This window comes from Apodemus sylvaticus, chromosome 7 (genome assembly GCF_947179515.1).
Source record: "Apodemus sylvaticus chromosome 7, mApoSyl1.1, whole genome shotgun sequence".
In the NCBI taxonomy this organism is placed as follows: domain Eukaryota; kingdom Metazoa; phylum Chordata; class Mammalia; order Rodentia; family Muridae; genus Apodemus; species Apodemus sylvaticus.
The window spans coordinates 70,717,595-70,734,634 of NC_067478.1; the positions used below are offsets into that span (position 1 = coordinate 70,717,595).

A 17,040-nucleotide genomic window follows, 5' to 3' on the forward strand; every position below is an offset into this window, starting at 1 on the left:
AAGCTTGCAGTTAACTCTGCACAAGGTGCATTGCTAATGTGGAGGAACAGAGGCATCCACCACCAGTCTCTGTCGTCAGCGGTGAGGGCCGCCCACGCGGTGTCTCCTGCTCCCCACATTTGACTTGGAAACCTCACAGACCTCCAAATGAAGCTGCTCTGGTGCTTGAGGAGTGGGCTCCTATTCCACTCAGTGCCACCGCTGCTGCCCACCCCTCCAGCTCCACCGAGACTAGGACAGCGGGCTAAGGTGCACAGGCCCTCCATGTCTTCCTGTAAATGGATGGGGAAACAGAGGGAGACAAAAGGCAGGTGCTGCGGCACTGTCAGAGACTTCCTGTCGTGCCTCCGGCCAGCAGAGCAGCATCAGACAGTGAGACAGTGAATTGTGTCTACGCAGGACTTCCATACGGACAGCTCGGTTAATAAGGTTATGGAGGTGGAGGTTGGCTGTGTTCTGATTTCATGGCTGGGGAATCTGGGGGATTGGTCGATTTCAGATTTGAGGTCAGACTCCAAGTTCCACCTTGGATCTCCTGGCTGCAATTTGGTTTGTGTAATGACTAAAGATGCTTCCCAGTCAGGGCAGACCTGAGAAGAAAGGAAGTAAGGCTGGAGGGAGACTACTCGGGCCCATTTAATAGCAACACCTACCAGGCACCAGGAAGCTGGGGGCAGGGCATTAGAAGACTGAACACAAAATAATCTGACATTGACCCTGGTGTAATAGAAATCAGGGTAGGAGGGAAAGGGGCATGTACAAGGTTCCAAAAGGGGTGCGAGAGGGTGGCAGTTACTCTGTTTTCTTCAAGACAGGATCTCACCATGTAGCCTTGGCTGTCCTAGAACTCACCCTGTAGACCAGGCTGGCCTTGAACTCACAGAGCTCCGCCTGCCTCTGCTTCCAGAGTGCTGGGATTAAAAGCATGCACCCCTACACCCAGCAGCATCAGTTATTTCATTAAATTAGTCATCCAGTTGGTGTTCAAGCCAACTGTCTTAGGTTGCCCCAAACCTAGCTCTGGGTGTACAGGTAAATAAAGCAGAGGGTTGGGGAGATGGCTCAGTGGACGAAGTGCTGAGTGTGGATCTTCAGCCCCCCTGTAGAAAGCCATGTGTACAATGTATGCATCTGTAGCCCCAGTGCTGGGGACAGAAACAGGTGGGTCCCTGGGGCTCACTAAGCAGCCAGTCTAGCCAGGTTGAGAAACACTGTTTCAAAAAATAAGGTAATCACTCACTCACTCACACACACACACACACACACACACACACACACACACACACACACACCAGGAGCTGCTATTCAAATACTAAATCGTAGCCCCCCCTAGGCAGACTTACATAAACCTCCTCTTGGTCTCCAGACCAGATATACTGATTTGGTGTTTTGGAAAGTCCTCCCTAAACCTGAGGCTCTGACTGTAGTTATTATGAACTCTGGTACTGGTCTGGTAAAACAGTCAGAGATAGGGAGTTGTAGCTCACCTTCTCCAGGAAGGTCGCCCTGGCTAGCCCAGCCCACTGGATCCATTAACTCAACCTCCAATGTATAACTTGTGTGCACTGTAATTTGGCAAGGGAGGTCTGTAGATTTACTTCCTTGGCTTCTGTGTGTGTTCCAAAGTCATTGTGATGGCAGTTCCAGGGCCTTGTGACACATATCTAGCTATATTTGTTCAAATGTGGGAAGTCAAGAGAGGCCCAGTTCCTTTGGGGAATGCAATTCATCTCTTAAAAGGAAGTCCCCTTTTCCCTGGTTCCCTAATCACTAGGGAAGAGCTGGACACAGGCCACTCCCAAGGCAGCAAGAGGGGAACATGACCACCCTTTCTCCAGAAAACAGCCTCTCTGCCAGGCGGTCAGCCACCTTAATTCTGGTAGGTTCTTGGATTTGATTTGAGATAAGGCCTCTCCGCGTTGCCCCGGCTGGCCTGGAACTTGAGATCCTTTGCCTCAGCTTTCTGAGTGCTGAGATTATAAGCACATGCCACCATGCCTGACTGATGCATGCTCCCCATCAGTCCAAGTGCCTGCCTGCCTCCCATCCTCCTCCGGTTTAGAGTGGGACTCTGTCCCTGCTGAATGGGAAGGCAGGCCATGGAGGGGGAGCAAGGGCCGTTTCCCTCAACGCCAGCCACAGGTCAGATTTCCATATGCCTTCTTACCTTATGGGGGGGGGGCGGGTCTTAGAACTCAGTATGGCTTCCTCCCCAACTGTGTCATTCTAAATTCATTTGAGTTTTAGAGCTGCAGCCTCTGGCTGAGTTTTCTTTGGCGCTTTTGCCAACAATTTTGGTATGTTGCCACCAGGTGGCAGTAGTGCTTCTGTTACTCCAACAGTCCCCAGCTCAGTTAATAAACTATTCCAGTCCACCTGACTCATGAAAATTTTCCACGCAGTATTTTTCAAAATCATAACTAATTACAGTGACCTTAACCAATCTCAGGACCCATTTGTCATGCGATTAAGAGGGCGATGCATAAAAATGCAGAATGAGCACTTGAGGTTTAAATGTTACACGTTTATTGCAGATGATCACTAAGCTTTGAATTTTTTTCTATGTTTTTCCTGTTCTCCAAATTTAGAGAAGGCTAATACTAATAACAATGAATAAGCTGCCACACGCAGTCAGTGTGTACATATGGCGTTGTAAATGCTTTGTTTATGGTCATTTCTTCTCATCCCAGCCCTCTGAGATGGGATGTGATCGGGCTATTATCATTTGATGAGTGAGAAATAGATCTTGGAGACTTCAAATCCTGACATGCAGGTATCCAGTCAGCTGTAGAGCTGCTCTCCAGACCCAGGCAGTGGGCTGACCAGCCCTTCTCACTGATTCATGAACACCCAAGTATGGAGATGATTGCCAGCGTCAGAGAGACCTTGCTTCCCAAAGGCAGTCCATTGTTAAAGTTGTCTGTAACTCCATGTGCCCTGTCTCTCAGTGTTGGTCCAGCAGATAAAGTGTGCGTGAGTTATTAAAGAGGAGTGTTCAGGCTAGGGTGATGGCTCAGCACTGAAGCACTTTTCTTGTGAGGACCAAGTTTGGATCCCAGAACCCATGGGAAATGTTGGGTGGCTATGGTGGTTCCCCTGTAATTCCAGTCTCAGAAGGAAGAGATGGGATGCCAGGAGCAAGCTGGCTAGGGAACTTAGTCACATCAGTGAGCTCCAGGCTTGACTGAGAGAACTTGCCTCATTGGAAAAGGTTGAACAGGCAATCAGTGATTCCCAGCATCAACCTCAAGCCTTCACGTGTACTCATAATATGCTCCTATATATGTGCCCACATGCGCACATATGTGTACACACACACACACACACACACACACACACACCACTGATAAGGGGAGCTCTTAGCCCACCTGACCTGCGGATAGGGAAACTGACCTGCCCACAGTCAGAGGCTCACTGTTACTTTTAGAGTCAAATGTTTTCCTACTTCCTGACACTGGGCTCTCACTCAGTCTGAAAGCCACAGCCTTTGTCACCCAGGAAACTGTTAGGAATGCATCTCTGTAGGCTGTTTCTCTAAACTTTCTGAACCAGAAGACCCTCAAGTGATTTGAATACAGATTTTTTTTGTTTTTGTTTTTTGGATTTGGTTTTTTTCTAAGACAGGGTTTCTCTGTATAGCCCTGGCTGTCCTGGAACTCACTCTGTAGACCAGGCTGGCCTCGAACTCATAAATCTGCCTGCCTCTGCCTCCCAGAGTGCTGGGATTACAGGCATGCGCCACCACCGCCCAGCTGAATACAGATTTAATTTAGAGTCCTGTGTCTACACATTCAGGTTTTAAGAGAAAGATGGGGGCAGCTCTGGGCAGCTGTTGGATCCTGTCCAACAACTCAGGTCTCTACAATGTGGCATTTCAAGAGCCCCCTTCTCTTCAGCAGACACCCTGGGGTGAGGGTCTGGTGTGTAGGAAGAATGTCAGGTTTCAAACTGTGTACTCTGCCTTTTTTTTTATGTTAACATTTGTATGTTTCCAGATTATTGTTCATGCCTTGTAAACATGATTTTATATGCCGCACGGTATTCCACAGTATATATAAAACACGGCTTACTTAATTCCTCCCTTATTGCAGAGCATTGAGAGTACTTAACATTTTTCATTCGGGTAAGTTATATGCAGCAAACATTACTGTCCATCCTGGATTTTCGTTTCCCACTTATTTTCAGCAATTTCCTCCGGATAGAGTATTCTAGAACTGAGTCAGAGGCTGTGAGTTTTGAGCTCTCACAAAGCCCAGAGACTCCAGCAGAGGACTAATCTGGTTGTTCTTCCCAGGAGAAGAGAAACCCCGCTATTGACAAGGCAGAATGGGACAGCTTCTTCGATGAGAACGGTCACTTGGCCAAGTCACGAGACTTCATTTGTAGTAACATCCTGGAAAGGGTATGGTCCCAAGGCCACCCTCAGCCATGCCCTGGCACTAGGGGGGGTGGCACAGAGGGCAGGGATCTGGCAGGGCATTGGGCAAAGCCCTCTGAGTGGGCATCTTGAGCGTCCATGACCTCCATGCCCAGGGACTGCATCCCTTCGTGAGGACGGAAGCCTGGAAGTTCCTCACAGGCTACTACTCATGGCAGAGTTCCCGGGATGAGCGGCTCATGGTGGACAGCAACAGGAGGTAGAGCTTTCCAGGTCCTCTTTCACTGGCTAGCTGTTGGGACTGCAGGTGGCAGTGGGGTGGGGGTGGAGCAGAAACCGAGCTCAGCCCCGAGGCGTCTCCCAGCCAGGATATGGAAAAGACAACTCCACAAGGGACCAGCAGAGAATAGTCCAGGACAGAAGGGATGTGAGTGTCAGACCAGGTACCGATCGCCGAGGCAAAGTGCCACAAATGCATTTCTCTGGCCTTCTGGAGGCAGAAGACAAGGTTGCGTGCTGGCCTCCTGGAAAGGCGCTGAGAGACAGAAGGTTCTTCTCCACACCTCCCACGGAAGCTTCCGTGGCTTGTAGCTACATCCATTCACTCTCTAGTTCAGTGGACACATGCCTTGTGTTTGTGTGTGTGTGTGTATGTATGTTATAAAGACAGTTGTGATGTATAGGTCCCCTAGAAAATACAGAACGATCTCATCTTGCGATCCTAAAAGACCTCTTCTATAAATAAGACCATGTTACAGGTTCTAGGGGTTATATTTAGGATATGACTTTTAGAGGCCACCAGTCAGTTACTGTAAATAAATCTGTCTTCAGCACGAGTACTTCCAACTAAGGGGGGGATGCCAGAATTGTCCCCACTCTGCAGACGAGGAAACTGAGGCTTAGGGAAGGGAGAGTGACATCCCTCTGCAGATACTCAGTTAAGTGGCGGCTCCAGGGTTCGGGTGCTGGGGTGGGGCCTAGAGCCCACCCCACATTAAGTTGTCTCCACACTGTGCCAGCTGCATGCTGGGAACTCTTGCTCAAGGCCACTCAGGCTGAGACGGGCAAAAGCACTGCAGGTTGGACTAACCTATTCCCCTTGAGCTCAGCAGCTGCTGTCACCAAACTGTCCCCTCCTGGAAGGGGAAGGCCACCTTACTCAGCCCCAACGCTGTTCTCTCAGGAGGAACTATAACTCCTTGTGCCAGATGTACGAGAAAATCCAGCCCCTGCTGGAAAACTTACATGGGAACTTCACAGAGACTCGGAACAACATCGGTGAGCGGAGGGAGGGAGGTGGGCTGGGCAGTGGAGAAGGCGGGAACTTTTCCTAGTCATTTCCAGGCCTAGGTGACTCCTGGGGCTTAGCAACTTGTTTTTGGCCTGGGATTTTCCTAGCCAACCCTGGGTCAATTCACCTGCCCATGCCCATGGGTATTCCTCGGTGTGCTTCCCGGTCGCATGCTATCTCTGTTGCTTTGTCTGCCTCTTCCCACCCCTATGACTTTGAACTAAATCAGATCTGAATTGGATGGGAGGCACATTTGGAGGTGAGGGGAAGCCCAGAACAGCAGGGTACGACAATGAATTGGGGGGCGGGGCTGACATGCCTTTTGTAGCCCCTGTTAGCGGGTTTTTGTTTGTTTGTTTGTTTGTTTTGTTTTGTTTTTAGGACCTGTCCTCTACTGAGGGAGATGAAGGAATCCTTGCTTTCTATGCTGGAGATGGCTGACTGTCACTTCCTGTCCCTTGCTCTGATCTAGCATATGACATCCAGAAGCTGTATGATAAAGACCCCTTGGGCAACGTGCTTGTAGACAAGAAGAAACTGGAGAAGACCCTGCTGCTGAGTTACGTCTGCAACACAAAGGCTGGTGAGCTGGGGGTGGAATTGTGGGGGCCCACACTTGCTGGCACCTTCCTGGACCCTGGCCCGGGACCCACTCGCTCCTCCTCACCGGTGCCCTCTCCCGCAGAGTACCAGCGAGGCTTCCATGAGATGGTGATGCTTTTCCAGCTGATGGTGGAGCACGACCATGAGACCTTCTGGCTCTTCCAGTTCTTCCTGCAGAAAACAGTGAGGACTAAGCCGGGTCAAATCTCCTCCTCCCCACCACCCACCAAGCCACTGACAGCCTCAGACACTTCCTTCAGGAGGGCTGTTCTGGGCCCTGCTCTTGCCAAGTCTAGTGGTGGCGCCCTCTGCTGGCCTTTCACTCCTCAAACACAAGTCTCCCTCTGATCCCTCATGGCTCCCCAGGACTCCAGAATAGTCCAGTAGCCTTTGTCAGGCCTCCAAGGGCACCTTTTTGTTCCTGCCTCCTCCTCGTCCCCCCTCCAATGACCTATAGTCCAGACCCCCTGAAGGACTCATGACCAGATGCAACCTACTCTGCATCCAGGATGAGGCTGTTGCTACCTGAAAAGATTTTTCCATCTTCTAGAAGCTTCCCCGCAATAATATGCTTGCTGAACGTTTCCTCTCAGCTCTGACCTAATCACTGGGGTCACTGACACATGCTGGACATCTTTGTGGTTCCACCACATCCATATATGTTCAGATGCACATGAATACATGGCTGCCCAGAGATGATGTAAACATAGCAAACAGGCAGGCGCAGGGGCACACACAAATCAGAGACAACACACACACACACACACACACACACACACGCGCACACACAAAGAAGTGGATAAACCAGACATGTGGCCTCTCAGAGTTAGGACTGAGAGGTTGACTTTCTTCCATGATGCCCTCAAGTTGAACTAGGAGGACTGATCCCTGGTCCCATCTTATACAGGAGCACAGCTGTGTCATCAACATCGGCGTAGGCAAGAACCTGGACATGCTCAACAACCTGATCACTTTACTGGACCCTGAGTTTGCTGAACACCTCAGTGAGTGGTCCGCAGTTACTAATACTTCTCACACAGCAGGTAGGCCGTGGGAGGGTGAGGGCCCAGCCTGGCAGACATACTCAGGAGGGGAGGAGCCTGGATCTGTGATGCTAAACCTGTGCTCCAAATGGACTCCATGGCTTGTTGGGACAGTATCAGGTGACATTGTCATGTTCCCTGTGTCTCCTGTGCTCTGCCGTGCGGTGGCGTAAGCACCTGCTTCTCTCCCCACAGAAGGGAAGGGCTCAGGAGCTGTGCAGTCCCTCTTCCCGTGGTTCTGCCTTTGCTTCCAGCGTGCCTTCAAATCCTTCGATGATGTCTGGAGGCTCTGGGAGGTGAGGCACTGGAGCTGGGGGCACCTGAGGTAGACGGTACACCTCCTGCCTTGGGAGAGAAGCGGCAAGTTTTCCTGCCTCCCTTTCTTCCTGGCTTTTGGATGGTGTTCTGTGATTTGGAGTTTAACTGGCTTATCAGCCCTACTCCCACCTTGCTGGAGAACGCTAGAGCGTCTGTCCATCAAGTGTGAAGCTAGACTCCACTGACCTTCCATAGGGCAGTTAGCGCCGAGGCGCCCGCAGCTGCTCCCACCCTCCCCTGCTCTTTGCTGTTATTTACTGCCCTTCCCTGGCCTTCCCTGCCTCTAGAACGCTGGTGTGCTTCTCTTAGAACCTGCCTCCCTACAAGGCAGGCCCCAAGGACACCAAGTCTTTCACCAACAGTCCCTTGGGCCACCAGCAGACGATCCTCCTTAGGAACAAACCCACCACCTGTCGCTGTCCTGCCTCACAGCTATTCCTGGCTAGAGGGTCCAGCCCAACTGCCAGCCTGGCATGGACTGTCCCATAACGCAGAATGCTCCCACCTGCCTCATCCTCTCATCCTGGATCGCCAACCTCCAAGTCCAAATCAAATATAGCACCCTTGCCACAGATTGTTTTTGGGGGAGCCCTGGATTGCTAAGATCCCATTCAAATTCTGGCTTTTCCATATCTTGTTCTGAGTAGGTGGTTTGTGGATGCTTGCTGCCCCAGGGGGTCCTGGTCTCAGGCAGCAGCATTGAAGCCTGCTGGCTGCCCACAGGTCCTGCTGACAGGGAAGCCCTGCAGGAACTTCCAAGTGCTGGTGGCCTACAGCATGCTACAGATGGTGCGTGAGCAGGCGCTGCTGGAGTGTATGAGCGGTGACGCCATTCTCTCGGTGAGACTGCCCTGGCCGGAGCCCCTGCCAGCTTAGAGCCTGATCCCTGTACCCATCTCACAGAAGGTTGCAGGCCCATGGTGCTCTGGTTTACGGCCACCTTTGCCTCCAGTGGGGAGCAGGCAATGAGAAGGAAGTATGGGGCACCACGCTGATGGGTTTTAGTAGAATAGTCTCAAAGGCCCCACAACAGTGACTGAGGCTGTACTGGTTTATCTTCCAAGTAAGCATGTGAGGAACCTGAGGCCTTGAATGGTCTAACCACTAGACACTACTGCCTTGACATCAATCCTTGGCCATGTCGCAAAAGAGCCTATGGTTTTTAGATGTGCTTTAAAAGCCAGCTGAAGTACCAGGAAAAAAAATAAAACACCTTAGGTGGTACTCCAAATATAAACCAAGCCTTCCTTAGGAGCTTAAGACATGTAGCAGAACCCCATGGTTTCCTAGACACCCACGTGAAGGGTATATTTATCATGCCCCCAAAGCATGCAATTTGCAGGTACCACAGCAGGTTGTGGAAACCTCAAGTGCTCCCTAATAACTGCTGTGAATAGTAGCTTCTTACCTTTGTGCTGCCTGTGCCCAAAGGCACAAGGAGAAGTGTTTGCTTACACACACACACACACACACACACTCACCATGCACATGTATCCGCCTCCAGGCCTGCAACAGCCTTATCGACCTTGATGCGGATGAGCTGATCTCAGCGGCCTGCGTGGTTTATGCTGAGCTCATGCAAAAGGAGGTAAGCAGACCAGTGGTTTGCCCTCCTTTCTCATCCTCCTCCTCTTCCTCCTCCTCCTCCATCCCTCTTCCAAGAAGCCTTCCCTGCCTAAAGCAGTCACACTTGGCTTCAGAACCATTTCGTGCCGTGTTCCCTCCCACCATCCTATTGAAGTTGTCTGCATGGTCTTCTCACTATTGATATCCTCAGGCAGTCTGATTCCTGGGCTCACACCCCTCATTTCACATTCCCTGCGTCCTTTCCAAGGGGTCCAAGTACAGACCTGGACCTCCAGAGACTCAGGGGAATGTCACCAACTGGACAGAGTGGAGTGAGAACAAAATCGGATATCTATATCACAATTCCTGGCTCTCCTCACCCCCAGGTTCCTGAGACATTAAAGGAGTTCTTTCTCTAAGGACACCAACACTCACAATGGACACATGCCCTCAATGGACTGGATGAAGGCCACGCTTCAACTATGGGGTCAGGACCAAGTCCAATGAGTACTAGGGTGAGGACATAGGCAATACAGCACCATAGAAACCACCTCTGGACTATTGGTTTGTGGTGGTCACATGTCTCCTTTGACCTTGGACTGCAAGATGGCTGAGACGGTATAGTAAAAGGGCAGACTTCTGTGAGGCTAGGGAGAAGACACACTGAGACAGGATGCATGGATCTTCAGAGGTGCAGCCTGAAAGCAAACGGGCAGGGTAAGATGACTTTGAAAGCTTCCCAGACACGTGTCACAGCCAAGAGCGAGGATACGGGGATCACCACACCTGAGCCTCGAGCTCTAAGGGGAGAGGAACTCTGGCCTCTCTATCTGTCCTCATGTGCCCCTTACTCTCAGCACAGTCATCAACTTCTCTCCCAGCCCCAGGTTTCTCACCATCTGTGGAAGAGCCAACCCAAAGCCCTGGCCATTAGGCGGTTCCCCTTCTGGTCTCCAAGTCTACCTCATAACTTTACTTTTATTCCTCCACCCCCAAGGGTCTCCTGATCTAAGCTAAGCTTCCCAGACTTCTTCATCCTCTCCTGAGTCTGCATTCTAGCCCTTGCTCAGGAAACTACTCTCTCCTGGAACAAGAGCGACTTGTCTCCTAGGCCATGGTCCCCTTAAGTTCCATGCCCAGCCTACCTAGGCTCTGGTGAGCCGTCATGCCAGTGAGCATGGAGAAGGGGGTGAACCTACAGAGGGTCTGGGCTTGGCTGGGACCTCAGAGTTGCACATTGGCACACACACTCACACACACACACCTATAAGTACTATATTTTTCAGCCGTTTTTTGGGTAAAGCACAAGCATCCTTCTCCCAACTCCAGCTGACAGCACCTCTTTGCTGTGCCTGAGATGTCAGTCCCAGAGACAGTCTCTCAGACAGTAGTATGCCTTTCTGTCTTCCTCTCAAACAACAGTCCCCATTCATGCCCAACTCTGTCTCTTAGCTGTTGTTTTTGATAGAGATGGAGATGCTGAATAGGGGAGCCCTGTCTGACCAGCTGGGTTTTCTTTGCATATTTAAGAAGAGAACATTTGCTAGCAGCAGAGCACATGGGTAAATTCGTGTGCTGAGTGTGCTCTCCTTAGTTCTGTGTTCTCAAGACAAGACAATGTAGATTAGCATTGTTTTGTTGTTGTTGATGTTTTGTTTTGTTTTTTGGTTTGTTTTTCCAAATAACCATATGAAGTAAAACATTCTCCTGACTTAACCTTGGCATTGGAACAGCAGTTTTCATACTCTTCCGTGGTCCTTTGGCCTGGTGGCATAAGTTAGCCCATTACTTTTAGTTTGATATTCACACAATACTACCCAGCTCAAGAATACAAAAATAAAAATAAAAAACCCTCAGCATTTCTAAAATATGACTCCAATCTGTCTTTCCTTTTTAATATATATTTTATTTTTAATCAGGTGTGTGTGTGTGTGTGTGTGTGTGTGTGTGTGTGTGTGTGTGTGTGTGTGTAAGTGCGTGTATGTGGATACATGCCTGTGAGTGTGAGTGTCCAGGGAGGCCAAAAGAGGACATCAGAACCCCTGCAGCTGGAATTAAAGGCAGGTGTGAGCAACCCAGTGTGGATTCTGGGAACCAAACCTGAGTCCTCTGTAAGAGCAGAGTGCACTCTTAACCACTGAGCCCGAGCCATCTCTCCAGCCCCACAAACCTGCTTTAAACATCACTAGAGGTGTTGGCAAGATGGCTCAGAGGTTAAAGATACTTACCTTCAAACCTGACAACTTGAGTTTAGTCCCTGGAGTTCACATGGTGGAAGTAACTGAATCCTAGTAGCTGTCCTTGCCACCTATATGCTGTGGTGTGAGTAAGTTCAACACACACACACACACACACACACACTTATATAAACAAAATGTTTTTAAAAATTACTGGAGTCCCATGATTAGTCTTTTCCCTCTTGGCTGAAGTTAGGGGCACTGATCCCAGAGCCTGTCTTGCTATGATACATTCCCCTTGAATTGCACATCCTTCTTTACAGTTCCTTCAAGGATCCTCTGGCCTACTGGAGAACATGTTTGAAATCTCTGTGATGTCTTAAAGCTGAGGGGGTTCAAGCATGGATGGTGAATAAACAGTCCAGGTATAGATGAAGCCTCAGCTTGGGGGTAGGACATGAGGTCAGAGCCCCCACTCATCTGCCACACTCCCAGGGGGCCAGCAAGCCATGGCTGAGACCTTCCTCTTTTGCTTGTTATATATAACCTGAACCAGGTATCTGTGAATTGAATCAATTATATCACCCAGTGGGCTTCTCCTAGTAAGGTCTAGTCTAGCATTGAATCAATTATATCACCCAGTGGGCTTCTCCTAGTAAGGCCTAGTCTAGCATTGAATCAATTATATCACCCAGTGGGCTTCTCCTAGTAAGGTCTGTGGAAAAGCCCTGGTGTCATCACACCCAAAGTCAGCATCGTTAAAGAGCATGTATTTTATGTAAAAGGTTACTTCAGTACATACTGAGGTCTATATTGATGTGTTCAGACTTCAATAAAACACCTCATCCCAGGTCATCCTTAAAGAGAGATGCTTGGCTGTTACCCTAGAAGCTGGGATGCTCCTGATGAACCAGCTTGCTTCCATCTTGGACTTGAAAGCTATCTTATAGTAAACACAGAATCCTGTTTATGATTAAATCTGTTTCTCAAGGATTGGGCTATGCCTCACTTAACTATAATCAGTACTGCCTGTTCCAGGAATGGCAACCTTGTTGTTTCAACCAACTCTTTGTTTCAAAAGGTTATTATAACCACCTGTTGTCATGACTACCTTGTTTCATTCTGTTTCTACAATCCCACCAACTTGCCTGACAACCCCCCCCCACCTTTGGAAACCCTCTACCCTGAGCTTTAAAAGCCCTTATTTTCCCCACGCCTAAGGCTGAACTCTTGAACTCTGTCTTAAGGGGAGGCAGCCTCTGTACATAAATTAAAAAGTTTGCTTTAACTAATTTGACCATTGTTTTAGTCAGGTTTCTATTCCTGCACAAACATCATGACCAAGAAGCAAGTTGGGGAGGAAAGGGTTTATTCTGCTTACACTTCCACACAGCTGTTCATCCAAAGGAAGTCAGGACTGGAACTCAAGCGGGTCAGGAAGCAGGAGCTGATGCAGAGGCCATGGAGGGATGTTCCTTACTGGCTTGCTTCCCCTGGCTTGTTCAGCCTGCTCTCTTATAGAACCCAAGAATACCAGCCCAGAGGTGGTACCACCCACAAGGGACCCTCCCCCCTTGATCACTAATTGAGAAAATGCCCCACAGCTGGATCTCATGGAGGCACTTCCCCAAATGAAGCTCCCTTCTTTGTGATAACTCCAGCCTGTGTCAGGTTGACACACAAAACCAGCCAGTACAACCATGATACTTTGGGTTGGTGGTCTCTCTCCCTGCATCTTTGGGATTAACAGTTCCAATACAAGGTACTGGCTTAAGTATGCAGTGTGTTCCAGACGTGGTAAAGGGGGTAAAGGGAATCTCCCTTCAAACTCTGTTTAGCAATTTTTTGTTGTTGTTGTTTGAGACTGTCTCCTGTAGCCCAGGCTGGGACCTGTTATGTAGTTTAGGATTACCTCAAACTTTGGTTTTGTTTTGTTTGTTTTTTTTTTTTTTTTTTTTCTGAGACAGGGTTTTTCTGTGTAGCCCTGGCTGTCCTGGAACTCACCCTGTAGACTAGGCTGGCTTCAAACTCAGAAATCCACCTGCCTCTGCCTCCCAAGTGCTGGGATCCTACCTCCTCAGTGCTGGGATGATGGGATGATGGGCTTGTGCCACCATGCCTTGTTTATGCAGTGCTGAGAACCAAACACAGGACCTCATGGATGCTAGGAAAGCATTGTACCAGTGAGCTACGCTCCCGGCTCCTCTTTTCATTAAGGTGATAACCGCACTCATAAGGGTGGAGCCCTCATGACGATGACAATTGTGTCTCTGGAGCTCCACCTCCTCACACTTCATAAGTCCCACTATGTGAACCTGAGGGGACACCAGCTGCCTGCTGTCCCAGTTCCAACTGTTTGGATGAAAGCAACACAAACACTGTTCCCTTGGCCCTCAGAGTTGAGGGGGGGCCAGGTATCACTACAGTGACAATCTTGGAGCTGTTACTAGTTTACCTCAGCATCTGATAGCCTCCATTTAACAGATCTGGTCCTCTTCAGGTCAGTCTCATCTCAAAGACCACCCTGTGTTCAGTAATTAAGGACCCACAAATAGGCTGAGATGCTGAAGAGCCAGTCTGTTGAGGGGTATACAGGAGGTTCCACCCATCTTCCCCTTTCCATCTTTCAGCCAGTTATTCCCTCAATAAATCTGGGGGAAGCCTCAGGTAGCCATACCCATTAGATCAAGTTCAGGCTCTCTGGATGGGAGGGGAGGAGCTGGGGGGATGCTGGGGGCAGGGCCAGGCTGGGGCCCAGGACTAGGTGGGTATGCATGACTAACTAGGAGGAGAGGTAGGGTATCCTGTCAGGAGAAGACAGCAGGAACGTCAGTGTAACAGACTGTTATTGTCTTCTGACAAACACTGGGGCTTCTCCACCCCTCCACCTAGAGAACTCCCCAGGAGCATTCTAGAAATAAGCATTCCAACTTTTTTTTTCTGAACTGCCACATAAAAGAATCTCTTGGAGATGGGGGAATTAATAAGTACCCAAGTCTTAAAGGCCTGATCCTCACCTGCAGTGATGTGCAAATCGTACCCAAACACCCACAGTGCAGTATTCAGAGGCTGGAAGTAAATAGATGCAAATGTATGCAACAATTATGCAAACAAGGGCAGCCCCAGATTAATAGCCCCCATCCTTCAACTAGGCAGCAGCTGTCTCCTTAGGGGTAAGCATGGGTGGCAGGGCCGAATGAACTGTTAGAAGCATCCTGAGGAAGGGTCAGCGCTCAGGTCAAGAGGGTGGATTGTTCAGGCACCTGGCTTGCTGACCCTCTGCTCCGAAAAGTCTCTGTGTGTTTATCATCCTGGCAGGATGTTCTCTGAAGGGTCCTGGTCTTAAATCGCAGGTTTTTTTTTTTAACTTTTTATTGATTCTGTGTGAATTGCACATTATGCACCCCAATCCCACGCATCTCCCCATCCTTCCATATCTGCCTTCCACCCTTGCAACCTCCCTCACCCAAAGAAAACAAGAAATAAAAATAAGTAAAAATAAAAGAGGATCTCACCATGGGCGCTGCAGTGTGTTCACGGTATGTCACACAGTACACCCTTTAGCCCAGACAGCTTCACTTGCAAATGTTCATTGCAATGAGTCACTGGTTTGGTTCCAGGCCTCGGGTTTCTGCTACACTGTCAATGCTGGATCCTCACTGGGACTTCTCTCAGATATCTTTCTTGTGTCACCCTGTGTCACGGGAGATGTGAAGGACCAGCCCCTTCCCACACTCCGGAAATTCATAGATGGGGTAGATATTGTGTAGTCCAACTCACAGCCCTGGGTCTGGGCTTAGGTGGTAGCCAAGTTGGTCATCCTGCCAGCTCTCCTATCCCAGGACCACTAGGACCAGCTATTGCTTTGCCCAAGCAAGGGACAGGACCAGTTCTGAGGCTCTCACATCCTTGGGATTGGCTCTCCTGTGCCCACTCCATCAAAGCCAGGTCTACCTCACTGTCCAGGTGAGATGTAGGGCCAAGTTTCCCAGTGCTGCAGCCAGTGAGGAGTGAGGCCAGCTCACCAGTTCTCATGCCCTGGGGCCAGCTCCCCCAAGCTTCTCATGCAGAGGGCAGGGCCACGTCTCGCCCACCCCCCCCACCCCCCCACCCCCACCCCCCACCCCCCCCACCCCCCCACCCCCGCCTCCAGCCGCACTCATGCCCTCAGGGCAAGTTTACCCTACCCACACCACCAGGACCAGCTCTTCTGTGCTGCCCAGGTGAGGTGCAGGATGGGGTGCAGGGGAACACTTCCTGGAGTGCAGCCAATGAGGGGCAGAACCAGCTCTGTGCAACCCTCAGATGTCAACATGGCCCCAAGGAGGCAGCCCAGACCAGGGACATCCACAAGACCTTAGGTGGTAATAGGGGCTATGGACCCTGACTGGGGGTCCATAGGATATCCACAAACCCCTGCAGCTCCAGGGCCACAGACTCAGACATGGCCAGGATATCACCATGGCCTCAGATGGCAGCCCAGGCTACTCCCATCAGAATCTTCCTCACCAGCCTTGTGTCTCCAGTTCTACCTCTCTTCATAGTGCACTGACCATTCTACTTTTCTTCCTCTCCCATCTCTCCACCACATAGTTTCTCATTATGGTGGTAGGTAGGGGGCCTCTAGGGTGTCTTCTGTCTGCCTGTGCCATGTGGTGGTGGGCAGGGGCTTGAGTATCAGTTTCAATGCTAGACACTGTTTTGTGACACTAGTGCTAGAAAGCCAAACAAACCTATTCACCACAGATAGGGAACTGTTGACACACAAAGTAAAGATACCACAAAAGTCCAGTCGGTGTCCCGAGGGAGGCACGAGCAAATGTCTACTCACCCTCAGTAATGAACTGATGGCAGACCAAAGTAAAGTTCATTTGGTGAATCAATGAGTTTATGGGGAGTTGCTGATGGAAGGAAGTATGCATGAGTGGTTACTTATAGGAGCAGAAATGACTCAAGGTCAGATGTATCACCAAAGTTCACCCCAGCATGGGTGAAGAAGTCATGAGAACTGGAAACCTGGAGCCCATTGCACAACTTGTAGGCAACTCAACAGATTGGAGAGTATCTCTTCCAGGTAAATTAGCCTCTTCTGGGCAGCTCAGTTTATTTAAGTGTCTTTTAGCAGTCTTTAATCTTTACACAAGCTTGGGAAGAAAGGAACTCTAGTACTCCTGAACAGTTTCAGGGGCTTCCTAAACCGTCTGAGTTGTTTGCTTCAAGCTTCCGTGTTAATAAGGTATTCTCTGGGTATCAGTAGATCTTCTATCTAGGCTGGGATGTTTTATCTGGGAGGAAACTGCTGCACAGCAGGCTCTGGACTTCAGAGGAATGGCGGTAATGCCAGCGATGGTGAAGGTGATGGAGGTAAATGCAGAGATAATGGTGGGTGGACATAGCAGTTGGAAATACAGATGTTTTTTGACCATAGTCATGTCATTTTGTAAAACTTTTCCATCTTGGTTAAACAATGACAATTCCTGAAACCAAAGTAATCTCTTTTCTAGAATTAAAGAAACCCGTTAATCAAGATTGTTTGTACCCTACTGACCACGTCCCCAACCCCAAGCAGCCAACCACAAGAGGTGTTTCTTGATCACCTGACATTCTTTTCTTTTACTTATCCCACATTCTTTAACCCACCTTATTTCCCTAGGTAGTCCTAGT

At 49.6% G+C, this 17,040-nt stretch overlaps 1 protein-coding gene across 1 annotated transcript; it reads left to right on the top strand.

Moving 5' to 3' along the window:
• Positions 1-1,812: 1,812 nt before the first annotated feature.
• Positions 1,813-9,593, top strand: Tbc1d21 (TBC1 domain family member 21). Its single transcript, XM_052189349.1, has 11 exons — positions 1,813-1,879; positions 4,295-4,402; positions 4,534-4,637; positions 5,562-5,656; positions 6,142-6,252; positions 6,355-6,455; positions 7,180-7,276; positions 7,511-7,611; positions 8,357-8,473; positions 9,138-9,221; positions 9,468-9,593. The coding sequence occupies exons 1-11, from the start codon at positions 1,820-1,822 to the stop codon at positions 9,591-9,593; spliced, it is 1,104 nt and encodes a 367-aa protein (XP_052045309.1). The 5' UTR covers positions 1,813-1,819.
• The last annotated feature ends 7,447 nt before the right edge of the window (positions 9,594-17,040 follow it).